At 34.4% G+C, this 19,884-nt stretch overlaps 1 protein-coding gene across 1 annotated transcript; it reads right to left on the bottom strand.

Moving 5' to 3' along the window:
• Nucleotides 1-10,796: 10,796 nt before the first annotated feature.
• LOC110926443 (40S ribosomal protein S9-2) lies at nucleotides 10,797-15,773 on the bottom strand. Its single transcript, XM_022170209.2, has 4 exons — nucleotides 15,657-15,773; nucleotides 12,114-12,197; nucleotides 11,514-11,895; nucleotides 10,797-11,184 (listed from the first exon to the last, which is right to left on the bottom strand). The coding sequence occupies exons 2-4, from the start codon at nucleotides 12,139-12,141 to the stop codon at nucleotides 11,001-11,003; spliced, it is 594 nt and encodes a 197-aa protein (XP_022025901.1). The 5' UTR covers nucleotides 12,142-12,197; nucleotides 15,657-15,773; the 3' UTR covers nucleotides 10,797-11,000.
• Between the last annotated feature and the right edge of the window lie 4,111 nt (nucleotides 15,774-19,884).

Raw genomic sequence — 19,884 nt, 5'->3', positions numbered from 1 at the left:
CATATATGTTTAATTTTTAGCAGGTTAAGTATGAAACAATTTTGTGCAAAATGCGTAAAAAAGTTGTTGTACCACTTTATCTATGCATAAATGATATAGCAATTAGTTATATTAAAACTGTCATTTGGTGATCGGTAAGTGTACACAAAAAGTCAGAAAGGAGACATTAAACTTTATGCATTGAGGGGCTGTTTGGCAACTTCTGAATGGTTAAGTGTTGAACTAGTAAGAGGTCTGAACCATTAAGATACAGTATAATGCTTAACAGTTTAGATGCAAATGTCTGACCAATTCAGAATAGAGGTCTTAACCATTAAGATTCTGTATAATGCTTAACCATTCAGAGGCAAATGTCAGAACCATTCAGACATCTGCTCTCGAAACAAACAGTCTGAACCATTAAATGCTGAATCCGTAAGAGATCTTAACCATTAAGAGCTTTATTAAGAGCTAAACAAACAACCCTTGAATGGTGGCACCAAAAGCATAATGAGAGATACAAATTCGAATAGTGTTTGTGTGAGTAGAGTAAATTTTTGAAACTAATATAGGGATAATATGTGTATATGTGTACATAGGTAGAGGTTCCTGTAAAAAAAAAGATTTTTTGTAAGAAAGGTAAGAAAGAATCTACACCATTAGATCTTTGATCTAATGGTTAAGATCATAATGACAAAATTGTAAATAATGTTTACTAGGGTGGAGATACAATAGGAAGTTTATTTTGCTAGGAAGGCTAGGAAGTGATCTTGACCATCCATTTAGTTAATCAAGGCCTAAGATTAAATGATGGAAATTGAAGGGAAGAAAAGAGGCGTGTGAGTTTGTTTAGGGGCATTCTAGTCAATCCAAGCCAATAGTTTCTCTCTCCTCCAATTCCCCCCATTTTTTAAACGTTAATAACTCTTTCATACGACATTATTTTTTATAAAAATTGCACCAAAAAAACGAGCGTTTTTTTATCTTTAAAACGAGTATACTATTGCTATATTTTCAAAAAAAAAATTAAAACCCAGTTGCGTAAAACGCAATAGAAAAACCCACAGTTACGTAAAACGCAATGAAAAAAACCCTAAAAAATAATATCTTTCTAAAACGCAATGCACCAAAAACACAAAGAAATGACTTATTTGTAAAACGCAATGGCCAGAAAACACAAAGAAATGTCTTATTTCTAAAACGAAATAGCCTAAAAATTCAAAAGAAAATGTACTTTCTAAAACGCAATGGACTAAAAACAATTTTTTATGTGTTTTACCTAAAACGCAATGCACCAAAAACATAAAGAAATGTCTTATTTGTAAAACGCAGTGGCCAGAAAACACTTAGAATGTCTGTTTTCTAAAACGCAATGGACTGAAAACACATAAAAAAGTGTTTTTACCTAAAACGTAATGCACCAAAAACACAAAGAAATGTCTTATTTGTAAAATGCAATTGCCAGAAAACACTTAAAAATGACTCATTCTAAAACGCAATGGACTGAAAACACCTAAAAAATGTGTTTTACTTAAAACGCAATGACTAAAAACACTTCAAAAATGTGTTTTACCTAAAACGCAATGACTAAAAACACTTAAAAATGTGTTTTTTTTTTCAACCCCAGCCAGGGGCTGCCGCCCCTAGGACCCCGCTACCAGGGGCGCTGCCCCCGGACCCCCGCCATGATCGTAAAACGCAATGACTAAATAAAAAAACCCAGATCGTAAAAATGAAATTAAAGAATTTCTTACATGGATCGAAGTGATTTCTTCAACAATTGACGAATTTTGAATGATTGAAACACTTATCAGCGCTCGAATCGAGTGATTATCTCCAAAATCACCGGGAAAACGAGATTTTTTATGAAATTAAACTGGGTTTTCTTCAAAAAAGCTGAAGAACACGTTGATCGGGTGTTTGAATTATTGATTGGTGATGAAAATCGCACTATAATGTAGTGATTATTGAGATAGAAAGTGAAGAAATGGTTGAAGATGGTGGGTTTTGAAAATGGTGGGTTTTGAAGTTATTGGGTTTTGAAAAGGAAGAAGAAAGGGTTGGATTGACTAAAATATCCTTTTTCTTTATTTTAAATGTTGCCACATGTCCTAATCCTATTGCTTCCTACACTTCCTAGCCAAAATAAACTTCTTATTTGATCTTTTCCCATGTTTACTATTAAACATATTAATTTTCTAGATTAAGGGTTTACAGGTAAATTTAACATTTTTAAATTAAGAAACTAACATTAATGCACATGCAACTCCCCCCGTCTTTTTTAAAAGTCAATAACTTTTTATAAATAATTTTTTAAAAAAATTACACCATAATAACGAGCGTTTTTTTATCTTTAGTATGAGTACCATATTGCTATACTTATATAGAGAAAAAAATATGTTTCGATCAGATGTTTAGTCCATGATGTTTTGTCTATGTGTCATATAGTGGTGTTTTAATTGTATTGTGATTCAAAGCGTGGTGTTTTAAACACCTACTGGAAAACGTGGTGTTTTTTTATCTACTGGAATGTAGGTTTTAAAACACCATAATGTTTTAACATATGGAATCTGAAACATCTACTAGCATGCAGATGTAAAACACCATGCATGCAGGTTTAAAACACCATGTACAATAACCATACTATGAACATTATACTAAGAACACATCCTGGAAATGGATCTAGTGTCTTTAATAGTGTTATATACTTACTAAATGATGTTATATAATTATTGAATGGTGTTATATAATTATTGAATTGTGTTATATATGTGTTGAATGGTGATCTTATAGTGTTATTCGTAGTGTTTTTATATAGATCTTTAAAATGGTGTTATATACTTATTGAATGGTGTTATATACTTATTGAATGGTGTTATATAATTATTGAATGGTGTTATATACGTGCTGAATGGTGGTTGCAGTGTTATTCGTAGTGTTTTTATAGAGATCTTTTAAAAAAATCATGTTCCTATAAATAAGATGGCGGTTATGAAAGATTTTGAATTAATTGAATCAATGATAAAATTATTTTTTTACCCTTTTGAATTAATTTATATTGAGGACACATGTCATCTCCACAATATTTCTCACACTTCTCACACTTTTAACATTTTATTACAATAACCTTACCCTATGTACATATATTATTTTTGGAATGTAGTTGTGTAAATATCATAACTAGGTTAGAACCTCATGTATTAGACGGATTGAATAAATGTAATTTTATAACTAGGTTCCTCATGTATGATTGGGAAGTCTATGTAGGTAATGTGTTTTAAAATTTATGTAAAATGTTTAGATTCTTTTTGCGTGATATTATATAATTTTTTTACCAAACGTAGCCATTTAAAACACAATCAAATGTAATAATGGCATTAAATTTAAAACATCATGGGAAGAAAGTTAATTAGGATGTTTTAAATTTCATGCATGTAATACTTTTTATTGTGTCTTAAATTGTTACGTTTGTTGTTTTTTTATATAATACCATCCAAAAAGAATCTTAAATATCATGCACAAAATTTAAAACACAATATACGTGGATAGAATTCTCGCACCTTTTAGAAAAAAATGTCTTTTTATAGACTAAGTGACTAACTCTACCATATGTATTGATTCTTTTGGTTTACTGAAATTAAACTTCTATCATAATACGATTAATACAAAATCTTGTTTGTTTTTATTTTTTGTTCACTTTTATGAAATTTACACAGGATTAAACGGTAACATGCATTGATGATTTGGTTGGTTTGGAATAGGCCATGTGATAACATAGGTGGCAAGCACATGGTAAGGGGGACCTAACTTTCAATCCAAGTCTTGTACGGTATGCGTTAAGACTGTCCACACTTTAGGAATATTTACTATTCGATTCAATTAAATTAAATATTATGATTTAAATTCTTATTTATGGCTACAGGAAACTTGGATTCTCTAGTGAAGTCTCAAGTTCGATTTCACTTTTGTCACTCTTGGTGGATTAAGGTAATAAAGGATTTAAGCTAGGCCTTGTGCGAGATTGTCAGTTCAAATACCGAGCCCATCTGGATTTTCGTCCCACCGTGTGTTACGCAGAGAGTTCTGCTTTTGTGGTGGCCCAATGACTCTTAAGTGGCAACCGACAGTATGGTTTCCTGGGGGAAGCCCAAGCCAAACTCTGAAGTCAGCGTGCATTCGGTTAAGACAACATAGTTTGACTGGAGAGAGGCAACGGGGTTCTTCAAATTAAGGAGTGTGGTAACCAAACACAAAAGAAAGGTGCGGATCCAAAAAGAAATTAAATATTTGATTTCATCACATAAACAAATTTCCTATATATGTATTCGATTTAATCAAATCTTTTAACCTGATAAAAATAAACAAATTTCCATAGGATCGCTCAAGCTAGACGAGTTGAATCAAGACCGGGCCTCTCTTTGATTTGGCTTTTATGAGTTGGTCAGGTTTGATGGTCAGACCGATTATTATAAATAAAAAAGGAATTTGTCAAAAATATATATATATATGATATGTTAATATGTTATTAGTGGAGAGTTCAAATAAGAAGAAACTTTTTGTGAGAATAAAAAAAAAGAAATTTCAACTACTAAGAAAGCTTCATTTTAGTTCATTTAATATTTTCATTTAATATTATTGTAAGGGTATATTGGTAAACTTAGATGGATCATTAATTGTTAGTCTTCCTTTTTAATAGCTAACTACATTAAATTTGTAACTTATTTTCAAAAAATCATATTTTTCAAAAAAAGAAAAAATATATAATTTAAAGTGTAGCATAAATTACGAGGTGTGTATGATGAATTACGAGCTGTGTAGGATAAATTTCAATATATGTAGGATATTTCAAAACTTGTAGGATAAATTTTGATGTGTGTAAGCAAAAATTTAAGTGTGGAGGATGATAGTGTTTATGACTAATTAATTAGTCAAAGATAATAATAAATGAGTTGAGAGAAAAACTATTTAAGGTTTTACATTTTTACCCTTTGTTCTTTTTCTTCTTAATTTAATTTTTCTTCTCAAATGAATCTTCCCCTATATTATTCCATATATTAATAAGCAACTTTCCATGCATAAACACTTGTAACTTGTGCTTTGGGGATTTAAAAAAAAAAAAAAAAACTTGATTTTTTTGTTTTAACCCAAAGGTTTTTACCTTTTGCACTTTAACCCTACAAAATTTGTTTTTTTTAACTTTAACTCAAAACTTTTCATTATTTGCAATTTAACTTCACAACTTTTGTCAATTATGCTTTTCGTCTTTGGTTTAACGTTTTTACGTTTCGTTACGTATATTTCTAAATTTTTCGAGTTAATACGACGCAACGTACGAGTGTGGTTCAACTTTTTTATGTTTTGTTTCTAATTTTGCAAGTTAACACGGCGCAACGTGCATGTGTGGTTCAACGTTTTTACCTCTATTTTTTCATGTTTGGCAGGTTCGTCGCAACACGCAGATCCTAGGTTGAGTTAGTGTTGGTGGTCGATCACGGTTGTGTGACATTAGTACTATTTGACACCGTTTTTTGCCTCGCCGCAACGCGGGGTGTACTTTGAGGATTTTCCAAAGAAAAAATGGTTATGCATATGGTTGTCGTAACCTTGGCTCTAGGGGTTTTCCAAAAAATAATTGATTTTGTTTACTTTTCACCAAAAGTATTTCATAAATTACTTTTAACCCAAAACTATTTGTTTTTTTTACTTTTAACCCAAAACTTTTTATCTTTTGCAATCTATACTCACAACTTTTTTACTTTCAACTTTGATCCTTTATAGTTTTCATTTTCCGCAAATTTCCCGCTTTATGCTTGGTTCTAAATTTTGTGACTTAACACATCGCAACGTGCGTCTTTGGTTTAACGTTTTTACGTTTCGTTCTAAATTTTGCGAGTTAATATGACGCAACATGCGTGTATGGGTGAACGTTTTTACATCGTCTATTTTTCCCCGTTTGACAGGTTTAACATAACGTGCGGGTCCTAGGTCAACTTAGTTATAACTAAAGAATCCCCGCCGCATTGCGGCGGGTCTCAATTCTAGTTATTATTATGTATGTTAAATAACATCAAATTAGCTACAGTGTAGTTTTATAATTTTATTCTGACCACAATGTTTTCCTTTTTTCCCCTTGGTTTTATCGATTTTCATTTTAACCATGATGTTTTCCCTTTATTTTTATTTTCTTGGCTACAAATTATACACCAGGTGTTCTTATTATTACATTATAACTTTCATCAAATTACATCACAAAAAGTATCGTAGCGGCTACAATGTTAGGTGTTTTTTTCTCTAAATTATCCCATATACATTATAAATAATATGCGTTTATACGCTAATAGTTTAGTTTTCCTTTTATACGCTAATATTTAGGCTACATAACCTAAATACGCGACATAATTTACATTTGTTATATTTTGTTTCGATTTTGGTTTTTTACACATCTATATTTTGCGCATATTAAATTAAATTACATAACAAAAGGTATTGTAGCGGCTACAGTATTGGGTTTTTTTTTCCTATGCACTATAGATAATATACATCTTAACCTCAATAGTTTTATTTTCCTTTTATAACTTTCGTTCGTTACTTTTTTTATTTAGAAAAAATAAATGCACGATATAATTTTTACATTTGTTACATTTTATTTCGATTTTGTTTTTTAACACGTTTATATTTTGCATCTTTATACTGGTCATTGCTGTTTGGTCCATACGCGGATTCCACGCCGCAACGCGCGGTTGGAAAATCCTAGTATGATTTGAAATTAAGACATCTTCATATGCATGATAGAGAGTGAACACCGCAACAGGTGGGCTCCTAAGCAGTGATGAAGCTTGAGATTTCTGACCTGAGGGGCGAAAGTCATCAGACCTAAAAATTTATATAAAACCGGGGTGTCGAAAACCTATATACCCAAAAATTTCTATACGAAAACCACATACTCTCAACTACTGAGTGAAAAGTTCGAGGGGTCGGCCGCCCCCTCTCACCCTACTTAAACTTCGCCAATGCTCGTAAGGGATGCAGGGTGAGAGGTTCAGCTGGAGTCAAGGGCATGGAACAATTGTGAGGATTTTGTGCTTATATATCTTTAAAACTTAATAACATACCCACTCAATCGTATATATTCGTCTCAACTCAATATCACATTTCACATAAAGGTTCACAACATCTCCTTTGTTGTGAAAAAGGCGAAAAAAATATACGCTTACGTAACGCCACAAGGCAACATTTTTTATCTTCATTTCAATATAAATTTAATATGGATAAACTTATATGACTCGGTTATAAAAAAAATTACATCAAAAGGTAAATAAAAATAAAAACATTGCAACATGTTTTAATTAATATTAGCATTCATATTTTAAGAGTCATAAAAAATAAAACTATAATATAATTAAAAACCCAGAATTAACAAAGAAAACTTAAATGGTAATTTGAAGCTTTCAATATAGCACCCAAAGTTACAAAAAGTCAAAAGTTATACAACTATAATTGATTTGTTTGGTAGGTCTGAAAGGAGGAATAGAAATTGGTATTAAAATATTTGATTGCTTAAGTGAATGGAATTTGATTCATAATTCGTAGACTCAGACCTTCTTTAACATGTTTGGTTTTGTACATTTTTTCTTGGTGATCCTACCTTTTCTTTCTCTCTTTGTTTTTGCTTTTTTTAATATATATATATATAGGGTGTGGTTCTAGAGTGAACACTGGTATATATTGAAAACTAAGTAAACAAATCCTAGCCAATATATATATATATATATATATATATATATATATATATAGGGGAAGGTTCTATGCAGAACACTAAATATTGCGAGAACACGCAGAACAAAGTGAATCACTCATTTTTTCAATCCTAAAAACCTAAAAAGTAAATAAAAATGTTATAAATGTAAGATTTATTGTTTCTCACACTAGAATTTAAAACAAAATATGAAGAATCTTCAGTTTCTAAATAACCTACACACATGTAGGTTATGTGTAGGCTAAATTACCTACATGTATGTAGACTATGTGTAGGGAAAAATATATGATTTTTTTATGTATATATAATACATGTATGAATGTAAGAAACATAAAATTTAAGAAATATGAACCTGAAATCCAAAAATTTGGTGATTTGGAGTTGTTCTTTTTGTTTTCGCAATAATTAGTGTTCTGTAATGATTCTTATCCTATATATATATATATATATATACACACACACACATAGGGTTAGGTTCATTTGTGAACAACCCTCTTTTTTGTGGGTTTTCAGAAATCCATTTGGTTTTGAAAAAAAAATGAAAAGTTTAGTAAGAATTTTTTATGATTTGGAGAAATTAATAAAATATTATCAAATGAAACCCAGTAAAAAAAGATTTTGAATTCGCAACTGCCCGGGGGAAGTGGTACCACCCAAATATCACACCGGGTTATGGTAACTTCCTAAAGTCATCCCAATGTAATGTTCTCTTTTGACTGTTATGTTATCATGCTCTCTTCACTTATACCTTGATGGAAGGGGTGGAAAAGATGGATACAATAGGTTCAGGAAAGGAAATCACTATATCATAAATTCATACTTAGTAAATTTCACAAATCCAACCCCCCCCCCCCCCCCCCCCCACACACACACACACTTGTGGCCTAGTGGTAGGGGACTTGAATTTTCCAATGGAGACTCAAGCTCAATGCCCACTTGTGTCATATTGGGGTGGATATTGGGCAATGATGGTGACAAACCCACCGAGGGGGTTTCGATCATGAGCCGCACCCCGGTTTTCATCCGGCGGTTACTTCAGCGAGACATCTCGTGTGGAGGCAGTATGGTTTCCTGGGGAACGCTGTAACCAAGTCTGACCAACCCAGCGCGGACCCGGTTAAGACAACGTAGTCTGGGCAGATCTTGGCTAGGGCCGCCGTTTAGGCGGTGTAACATTGGGTCACTCATAAAGAAAGTCATCGTTCAAAAAAAAGTGAATTTCACATATAGCAAATTTGAGATAAAGTCTGAGAAGGGTAAGATGTAGACAGCCTTACCTCTATCTCGTAGGAATAGAGAGGATGCTTCCAATGATACCCTCGGCTCGATAGTAGCTTTGCATCAAACCTTGGACATAAGACACATGAAACTTAGCAACCGGGACAAAGGCCAATTTATGCATGCATCTCCATGCCATTTGACTATCAACGCCACCACATGATGTATGATTAACCGTCCGGCACTTTTTAACGTTATTTTCACGAAATTGGCAAAACTTGTTAAAGTCAGTGCAATTTCACTTTTGCCTCCTAAACACACACATATATACATCATATGCACACACCAGCGTATTTAGAAAGGAATATGAATAATGAGTTACGCACTAGGAAGGTGGTGAGTTAGGCCAGGTAGGATAATACATTACTTAATATTAAATACAAAGATATTTTGGGCCTTTACATTTACTAGTGGTATTGGGGTTGGGATAAGGCTTATGATCATTAGGTTATGGGTTCGATTCTCATAAAGGGGGTTTTCCCAGATTTATTGGGTTTCCTCCTGAATTGGTGTTTAGGCATTATTGCCTAGTGGAGATGGATATGATCGGGTGGTTCTACTGGTGGCACAATGATACTCCAGTGGTCCGTCAGTGATCCAAATTTGCCGTTCAAAAAAAAAAATTTACTAATTATTATTACTATATCGATAATTTGGGCCTTTAAGTTTGTAAAATCAACTAGTAGATGCCCCGCCCGCGTTGCGGGGCGATTGGGCGGGGCGATGGCCGAATAATTCTCAACCAATTACAAAAAGACTACTATAATTTTGCTATGGGGAAAAAAACGATGATATGACCGTAATTTTGGGCCTCCCTCTGTATGGCTGTACAGAGGGCAAAATCATAAATATATTTTGAACCGGAGGCGAAATCATAATTTTAAACTGAGAGCAAAATCATAATTTTTAGATAGGGGTAAAAACATATTTTCATTTTGAACGGTGGGGAAAAGCGTAATTTTGAGCTAGAGGGGAAAACAACATTTTATTTTTAGCTGGGGGGGAAAACGTAATTTTAAACAAAGGGCGAAACCGTAATTTTAAACTGGGAACAAAAGTATAAGTTAGGTTTTCAATCAAGGGTAAAAGTGTAATTTTGAGCTAGGGGCAAGTGTATAATTTTATTTTGAGCTGGGGGCAAAAAGGTAATTTTAAACAAAGGAAGAAAACGTAATTTTAAACTGGGAATAAAATTAATTTAAAAATAGGTTGGTCCAATGGGGAAGTGTCAGGCAGCTGGCTGACACTATTCCTCCATTTGGGTAAATTTTTAACTGAGAGGAAAATCATAATTTTTAGCTGGGGGGAAAAACATATTTTCATTTTGAACGGTGGGCAAAAGCGTAATTTTGAGCTGAGAGTAGAATCGTAATTTTGAGCTACAGGGAAAAACAACATTTTATTTTTAGCTTGGGGAAAAACGTAATTTTAAACGGATGGCGAAACCGTAATTTTAAACTGGGAACAAAAGTAAAAGTTAGGTTTTAACCCGATGGCAAAAGCGTAATTTTTAGCTAGGGGCAAAATTATAATTTTATTTTGAGCTGGGGACATAACGGTAATTTTAAACAAAGAACGAAAGCGTAATTTTAAACTGGAAATAAAATTAATTGAAAATGAGGTTGGTCCAATGGGGGAGTGCCAGGCAGCAGGCAGCTGCCTGGCACTGTGTCCCCATTTGGTATTTGTAGTAGTTAGAATAAGTATGTTTCTTTGACCCGTCTGATTGCACTATTATTTCTCAAAGTTGTATTAGATCCAACTATAATTAACTACCAGAAGCTAATTAACGTTAAGGTTAACCAACCTTAAAACATTAAACACCATGTTTTAGCACATATTAAAACATAATCCGATATCAAAACCTTAACATCAAAGCGAAAACATCCAAAACTTCCTAAGGATAAAAAGGTTCGAAAGACGAATAAATAAACGACGACCACAAAGATAATAAGAGATGAAGAAAGCCTTTGATACAAGTAACAGCTCATTCTTCATCATCCTCGTCGGCATCACCGCCTGCCGCCTTCTTGGCAGCGGCTTTCTGGTTCTTTCGCTTAACTCTGCCGGGTCGGCCACCACCAAAGGGACTTGTGAGCGAGAAGTCAATGTGCTTCTGTGAGTCAACTCTCACCATGAAAGACGGAACATTCACCACTTGCCTTCCAACCCTGTAACCGCAACAATACATTGAAAACGTCACCAAAATGATAACAAAACAAAAGAATCGAAAAAGCATAAGAGCAAGTACAGGTGTGAACGGGTTTGGGTTTAGCATAAACGGGTTTCGGTCAGTTTCAGGTTGAACCCGCGAACCCATTTAGCTAAACAGGCCATGTGGGTCAACTCACAAACATTCGAGACGTGTTCAGGTACATACGTATGACACAATTTTCGTGTTCAGGGTCGTCTAAAATTTTCAGGTTCGGGTCGGGTGAACCCACAAACACGTTTAGCTCCCCTAAAAGCAAGTAAACGTGAATGACATGTAAAACAGTACCTGATGTGCCTCTGCTTGATGAGCACTCTAGCATGATGAATAGACTTAGCCATACCGGTTTTGAACACGAGTGTCTGCAAACGACGTTCTAGAAAGTTCTCAACGGTAAGTGCCAATACATAATCAAGCTTGTTTTGGCTCTCATCCAAAAGCCCGTAACGGTTCATTCTCCTCATAAGTGCTTCACCCTCGAAAATTCGACGGGGGTCCTTTTCTTCGAGGGTCAAAAGCATTCTTGCGGCATTTCTAATTCGACTAAGAGCGTATTGCACCCTCCAGAGCTCGCGTTTGCATCGGAGACCGTATTCTCCTACGAGTTTTAACTCAGCGTCCAAACGTTCCTTCTCGTATGGACGACGGGGCTTCTTGAAAGTCTTTCCATCTGGTATGAAATTTGGCAATCAATATCAAAAACAACTTATAAAACAGGTCAATATTACTGAAAAAAAGCGATTCCAATTTTTCCAAAATTTTAGCAACCAAAACACATTTGATTAAAAAATTATAGGTAAAGTTAACAAATAAAAATGAAGCAAATAATCATTCTATTTTCATAAAAACATGAGTATATAGAAGAAATAAAAAAGTAAATCAACATACAGTTTCGATAAAATGACACATGGACCATTGCTGTCCAATTTCAGTGCAGCAACTGCTTGCTGCTCTTCTCACTTTCTTCCTTCGCTGATCATGAAATGAATATGTTAGTTTAATACAATAAAACACTAAAATTTTGAAAAGTAAAACAAAACTGAGAATCAAAGTAACCAAAAAATTATACAAGTCTAACACGCTATAACAACTTATAGAAATGCAAACACAACAACACATATGTCAATATCTTACAAGTTACAAACCTAAAAAATTGACAAATATGTGCACAATCATAGCAGTAGTAACACGGTTAAACATTAACTAAAATAACTAAAATGTAATGTATAAACATTCTAAAAAGCAAACATTATATGAATATAACTAACGAACATGAAACAAAAAGCACCAATATAAAGAATTGGAACTATGCTAACTGTTAAAGCTATAAGAAGTCAGAAATAAGTCAATAACACATCAACATGTTTTCCAAAAATGAAGAGCGTACCAATTTGCTGCTTAATTTCAACTAATATAAAAACTAAACTTAAAGCAAGAAAGACAAATTATGAATTGACTGCTAAGACAACCAAAGAAAACACCAATTAGATAATGGTATAACGTATGTAGCCATAAATAGCGGAATTAAATTTTTTTAATTTAATTTTTTTATGTTTTTTAAATATAAATAGCGATTAAATATAGCTATAAATAGCTGGATTTTAGTTTTTTGTTAAATTTACATGTAAAATAGCGTATATACCAAAGTATTTTGATATAACATACATATTCAAACAACTTTAAAAAAATTTCTAGTGTATTGCTATTTTTAAAGTAGCGCTCCTATTTCTCACCATTCGCTATGTAGCGTATAAGTACGTTATCGCTATTCGCCATTAACGACTATGAACGCAACATTAACTTTGTAAAAAGTGATAGATACAGCAATTTTAAGCTGGAGTTCAACAAATCTAATGAATAAACATGATACAAAAAAGCAAGCATAATAAACATAGCCAGCTATAACAACCGAAAGACCTAAAGGACGTTAATATTATAAACACACTAATCACATAATATATCATATTAAACACAAAGCAAACATCATAATAATAAAGAGGCCAAAAACAGATTATAACAACTAACACACAAATTGCATAACACATCATATATTTTCTAAAAAAATATAAATATACCAATTCAATGCTTACTTTAAATTTTAAACTAACTTACATAAACAAACACGAAGCAAGAAGCACAAATCATGAGAATCAAAGAAGCTAAACGAGGTTAAAATTAACAAGTTACAGAATACATCATTTATTACCTAAAATACGATAAGATACACCGATCAAATGCTTAATTTCAACGAAAGTAATGAAAAAACGTAACAATCAACGATTCGAATGAGGCAAAAGATGTGAGATTAAAAACCTAAATCATGTTGAATAGAAGATATATAGAAGATATATAGAAGATATAACAACTTATTGAAATGCAAACACAACAACACATATGTCAATATCTTACAAGTTACAAACCTAAAAATTGACAAATATGTGCACAATCATAGCAGTAGTAACACGGTTATAATGGTGTTACTCCAATGACAGAACTCATATTTCAACAAAAAAAAATATTGTAGGCTGCGGAATATTTAAAACATGATTAATGACCACTATGTGCACAGAACCATTCTTATAACCTTGGTTTTAAAAAGCGAGAGGCGCACAAAAGCGACGAGGTCTAAAATTGAGGCGCGAAGCGCAAAGCGCAAAAGCGGTGGGCTTTTCGTACCCGAGGCGCAAGATGTTTATATAATTTTTTTATATATCCCATACATATCCCATAGGTTTTTAGCTTCCTTTAACCAAAATATAGCTATAAGCAAGGCTTTTATACCATTTTAATTACATGTACAAGTCAAAAAACCCAAGGTACAACATTTTTATGCAGTAAAACGCCTAAGTTACATGAGGCGCGCCTCAGGCCAAAAAGCCCACAAAAAAACATCAAAAAATGCGTCTTTTGGTCGCTTCCTATAATTACACAAGGCGAGAAGCAAAAAAGCCCCAGGCCCTGCGCCTTGTTGCGCCTTGCGCCTAGGCGCGCCTAGGGCGCGCTTTTTAAAACCAAGCTTATAACATAACCCAAACGGACATCATATGTAACACAACATTATTTCCCTAAAAAGTCATAGGTATACACATATACTTTTTACTTTAAACAAATATAATTAATGAACATAAAGCAGGAACCACAAACCTAAGGATCAGAAATAACATTAGAAGCAGCTAAGAAAAAACAAAAAAAACAAATCAATTTGTTTTCCAAAAAGTGATAGATGTACCGATTTGCTGTTAAACATTAACTAAAATAAAAAAGTAAACATGAAACAGATAGCACAAATCATGAGATTCAACGGGTTTAACAATTGAAAGAGCTAAAAAAGGATATAATATTTAACGCATCATTTATTTCCTAAAGAGAAAGGAATACAACAACTTAATGCTGAAATTCGACAAATGTAATGTATAAACATTCTAAAGAGCAAACATTATATGAATATAACTAACGAACATGAAACAAAAAGCACAAATATAAAGAATTGTTGAAATTAAGCAGCAGATTGGTACGCTCTTCATTTTTGGAAAACAAGTTGATGTGTTGACTTCTTACAGCTTTAAAAACAAAACATAAAGCAAGATACACAAATCATAAGAATTGACTGCTATGACAACCAAAGAAAACACCAATTAGATAACGCTATAAGGTATGTAGCCATAAATAGCGGGATTAAAGTTTTTTATTTTAAATTGTTTATGTTTTATAAATATAAATAGCGATTAAATATACTATAAATAGCTGGATTTTAGTTTTTTTGTTAAATATATATGTAAAATAGCGTATATACCAAAGTATTTTGATATAATATACATATTAAAACAACTTTAAAATTTTTCTAGTGTATCGTTATTTTTAAAATAGCGCTCCTATTTCTCGCTATTCACTATGTAGCATATAAGTACGTTAATATTAACACACTAATCACATAATATATCATTTAATTTTCTAAAATGTAACAGATATACTTCTGATGCCTAATTAAACACAAAGCAAACATCATAATAATAATCGAAAAAAGGCCAAAAACAGATTATAACTAACACACAAATTGCATAACACGTCATATATTTTCTAAAAAAAATGATAAATATACCAATTCAATGCTTATTTTAAATTTTAAACTAACTTACATAAATAAACACGAAGCAAAAAGCACAAATCACGAGAATCAAAGAAGCTAAACGAGGTTAAAATTAACAAGTTACACAATACAACATTTATTATCTAAAATACGATAAGATACACCGATCAAATGCTTAATTTCAACGAAAGTAATGAAAAAACGTAACAATCAACGATTCGAATGAGGCAAAAGATGTGAGATTAAAAACCTAAAACATGTTGAATAGAAGATATATAGAAGATACATACAGAATTACAGATTTGTTGAGAGAGAGAGAGAGAGAGAAGGAAGAAGTTTCGAACCTGAAAACGGAGACGCCGTGAGAAATCAACCTGCAACAAGAGTGAGGTGAGGCGAAGAAATACAACTAGGGTTTGTTAAATGGGCCGAGTTTTTTCAGGCCCATTGGGACGGTCAACCTTTACCTGGACTGCTTTTTTAGTTGAGTAAGTTATTTCAATGTTTTAACGTATTTTGGGTTCTTTTACGCTTAGTTCCCGAGTTTCATTAAATGAGATAAAAGAAAAGATTTAAAAGGAAATAATTTTTAGTTGTGTTCCATAGTTTCATTAAAGGAGAGAAAATAAGAGAAAATGAGAGTTTTTTGTCTAAAATTAATCTTTCCAATTTGGAAAGAAACAAAGAGAAAAAAAAAATGAGAGAATCCTTTCTTTTCTCTTTTGAATGTGTACAAAACCGGATTTTTATAAACCAGTCTGGTTCCTAAACCGAATTGGTTTTTTCACAAATGGAGTCAAACTGGTTTGGACAAATCGATTTGGTTATAAATTGATTTCAGGAGGGAAAATGTATGAACCTATGAAATCAAATCGATTGAAATCGAGTTATAAATCGGTTTGGGCCATAAACCAGTTTCAAAGAACGAGTCTACGAATAGGTGCCAAACCTACGGGTTGGGTCAGGCCCAAATCAATTTTTTTGGTGGATCGATTTTGGATCGGGAACCTGTTTGACAAGTCCAAACCGGTTATTTTGTACACTTCTAATTATGATCCAAGTGTGTGTGTCATGTATTGCTTTACACACATCTATTAGAACATGAAATACTAAAGTGGAGTTTTGAAGCATGTATGTGGTCGATAGATATCCTGCACAACACTCAGACATTATTTCGTTGTACTTTCATATCCCGAATTGATGTTTGATTTGTGTTTAATATGACAGTAAGGCATTGTTGAATGATAAGTGTATGATTAATACGAGTTGAATGTGTTTGACTCGATGTTTGTGGGTTAGTGGTTTATACTGGGTATCATCACCGACTAATTAGATATGTCATAACTTTCATCCTCTACAATCATATTATGGAATATAATGCATGCATACAATAATCAGTTATCACTTTCAAACTCAAAGTTCTTGTTGGACCTCATACAACTGCCTATTGATAGTGGAAGGGCTTTCTACATCCTTTCTTTGCAGACTCTTGTCGTTTTAATTACATATTTGGGTTATTGTGGAAACATAGAACTTTTTACTAGTCAACCCTATTATAGATACATATCATTTGCAAGACAATATCCTTTTTTTTTTTGTATATTGTGTTTCCTTCGCTATACATATCATGGAGGCGCACTACCTTAAAGGATGTGTTTGAAGGTTGGAGATTGATCAAGCAACATGATATATATCATTGTTAGAGCCCACTATATAGAAGTCATGTGATACTACTACTGCCTCTAACATAATGGTTGGGATATCAATGGCCATCTCGCGTATAATGGCCTTTCTACGCAACTACGTAATTTTCCTAAGCCCAATGCATATGGTCGACGCTTCCTAACTGAAGAGGTATGGTCCCAATTCCCTGCCTACATGGCAGGGACCACACCACTTTTGTACACACAAGGCATCCATGTCACCAGAACCTTCTAGAAACTTCCAGAAGACATCTAGGCGGTTCACAGCTGGCATCAAAGATGCTTTGCCCAACATAAAGGACAACACGTGTCACCATTGACAGAAGGCCACATAGGCCTGCGGCAATCCAGGGAGCAGGGCTGACGCGACCAGTACGAGGTACCCAGCACAATCGAATACAAGGACGCCACGTGTACCACTACACCCTTCGCGACAGAGCAGACCAAGAGGATATTCCCCTTGGTCGGACAGCTGGCGCACACCCACAGCTGGCACAGCTGCTTCCTCCTTCTTCACCCTCCGGCTATAAATAGGACCCTTCATCATTCAGGTTCAGGATCTTGGCTCTCTTTACTCACTCTATACACACACTGTTTTATTCCTCTCAGAACAGTACTTATTCTCACGTCGGAGCCTGGTTAAGAGGGAAAACCCCCTTCACCCCTCTTAACGAGACTAACGGTGTTTACTGTTTTGCAGATCTCAGGCCACAGATACGAGCAAGAGAAGAGGTTGAACCCCATAAGTGAAACGACCTTCTTGGTTATCCTTGTGTTAACTATTGTTTCAACATTGGCGCCATCCGCTTTTTTGCAAGACCACTTTCACCTCTTTTTCTCTTCTAAAAAACACTCGTGAAAATGGCAGACCAGAATCATTCACACCCAGCTGACGGAGAAGTCTCTTCCTTCGAACTCGTTTCGGACACGGCACACGTCCAACGAGGTCAAAGGAACGAGACCATCCAAGAAGGTCAGCTGAACAACGAGTTTCTATCCATTTTTGGAAGTGCGTCCAGGGCTGTTAGTGTGACACTCTAGGTTTTTCCGAACGAACATCTTGTAATATCTTTGTGTATATATATGTTACTAAATGGGAACATGACTTTTTGCAAAATATGTGTTGTATGTATGTATTATATATATATATATATATATATATATATATATATATATATATATATATATATTTATGAGTTATGCTAGTGACTCGAGACCATGACTCGCAACCACTCGGTTTCGAGTGGGCCACTCGGTCTCGAGTGGGCCTCTTGAGCCGTAACCGGTTTGGGCCGAAACCCCCAAGCCCAACTCGAGATCCCTTGTATAAATCCCAAACCTTTCCCCACTCCTTCATTAGTTACAAACACAAACACTCCTTTCCCTCTCACTAGAAAACCCTCAACAACACCACTTTCTTTCTCTAAATTCTCGGTTCAAGCTTGGAGCAAATCGGTAGGATCTCGGGATCTCGGTCAAGATCATCACCACAAGTCGGACATTTCATTCTCTCATTTTCTTCCTTCATTTCGGCACCTTCTTCACAACCGGTTAGTGTTCTCTTATGTGTGTAGGAATTATGTGTGTTGAATAAACTAGAAGGTACTTAGTTAGTAATGTTATGCATGATTTTTCGGATGACTTGTGAGTTTCACCATATGTGTAAACCATGATATGATGCTTGATAAAATGTGCAAAGTGACTAGTTGAATGTTTAAACTAAATGGTAGCTTAGAGTATTTAGGGGCCAACCTAACTATGTTTCACTTGTTTCCTGCAAAATGATGTTGTTAAACATAAGATTTTGGTTCAAAATGTATGATTATGTTAAGATGAAAACCCTAAAATTGATGAACTTATGATGAACTTGTTGAATATGGTTTGAAGATTTTAAAAAGGGCAATGTTTGATCCATTTTTACTAATGGTCAGATTAGGAAAATTGTTAGTTGAAACCTTATTGGTTGTTTCTCGATTTGGGCCTGATTACACAGTACAATTTAGCCTGATATGTCTGAATTTGCACGTGAACAAGAAAAAGACAGCATTGCGACTCGAGACCACACGGTTGCGACTCGCAACCACAGCGTGACAACTCGAGACCACACGGTTGCGACTCGCAACCACAGCGTGACAACTCGAGACCACACGGTTGCGACTCGCAACCACAGCATGACAAGCCGAGACCTCCTGGTTGCGACTCGAGATCACCCGGTTGCGACTGGGCTGTCCACTTTGGTTATTGGGCCATAATGTGTAATATGGGCTACCTGTTGACTGGACTACGTGTTGCTGTTTGCTTTGTGTAAATGTTAGGGCCGGCCCAATAACCCACTGTCTGATTGCATGCATGATACGTGTTAGTTATGTGTAGATTTTACGTGAATGCTTGTACACCAAACCTGACCTATACCGGTAACCATGTTAGGACGTGGTGACCAACGTGTTTGACAAAGTAACCTAATCTGCCGAGCAACCCAAGGTGAGTTCACACACTAAAAGCATGCGTCCCGCAGAGGGACACGAACAAACTACCAACTTTGGGAAAAACACTTTTGACCCATTACTCCGGGGGAAAACAGAATGGGTAATTACTATCTTCGGGGGAGATACGTTTGGATATTATTTATAAATCACAACTAGCCATGCTAAACGAAACTCTATCACTTTAAGTCCCTGCTTACAGTACCGATTAATCGCCGGGGGCGAACGGGTTATTAGTTGATAGCGCTATTAGGTTTGACAACCTCACACCGTGACCGGGGGAGATCGGGCGTGAACTAGTAGACCTTGTATCTTGGTCAATGACGATAGACATTGACTCGGGGCACAATAACATTCCGTCAACAGTTTCGGTATCTACAGTTTAG

Source organism: Helianthus annuus, chromosome 17 (assembly GCF_002127325.2).
Source record: "Helianthus annuus cultivar XRQ/B chromosome 17, HanXRQr2.0-SUNRISE, whole genome shotgun sequence".
NCBI classification, from domain to species: domain Eukaryota; kingdom Viridiplantae; phylum Streptophyta; class Magnoliopsida; order Asterales; family Asteraceae; genus Helianthus; species Helianthus annuus.
The sequence above is the reverse complement of the archived record's forward strand: the minus strand, read 5'-3'. Positions and strand labels throughout refer to the sequence as shown.

Bases quoted from the DNA above. Each gene is read 5' to 3' on its own strand.
- LOC110926443 (XM_022170209.2), bottom strand. From the start codon at position 12,141: ATGGTCCATGTGTCATTTTATCGAAACT. The intron at 11,896-12,113 runs GTATGTTGATTT...ATTTCATACCAG, and splicing joins TGTGTCATTTTATCGAAACT to ATGGAAAGACTTTCAAGAAG. The intron at 11,185-11,513 runs GTACTGTTTTAC...TTGCGGTTACAG, and splicing joins ATCAAGCAGAGGCACATCAG to GGTTGGAAGGCAAGTGGTGA.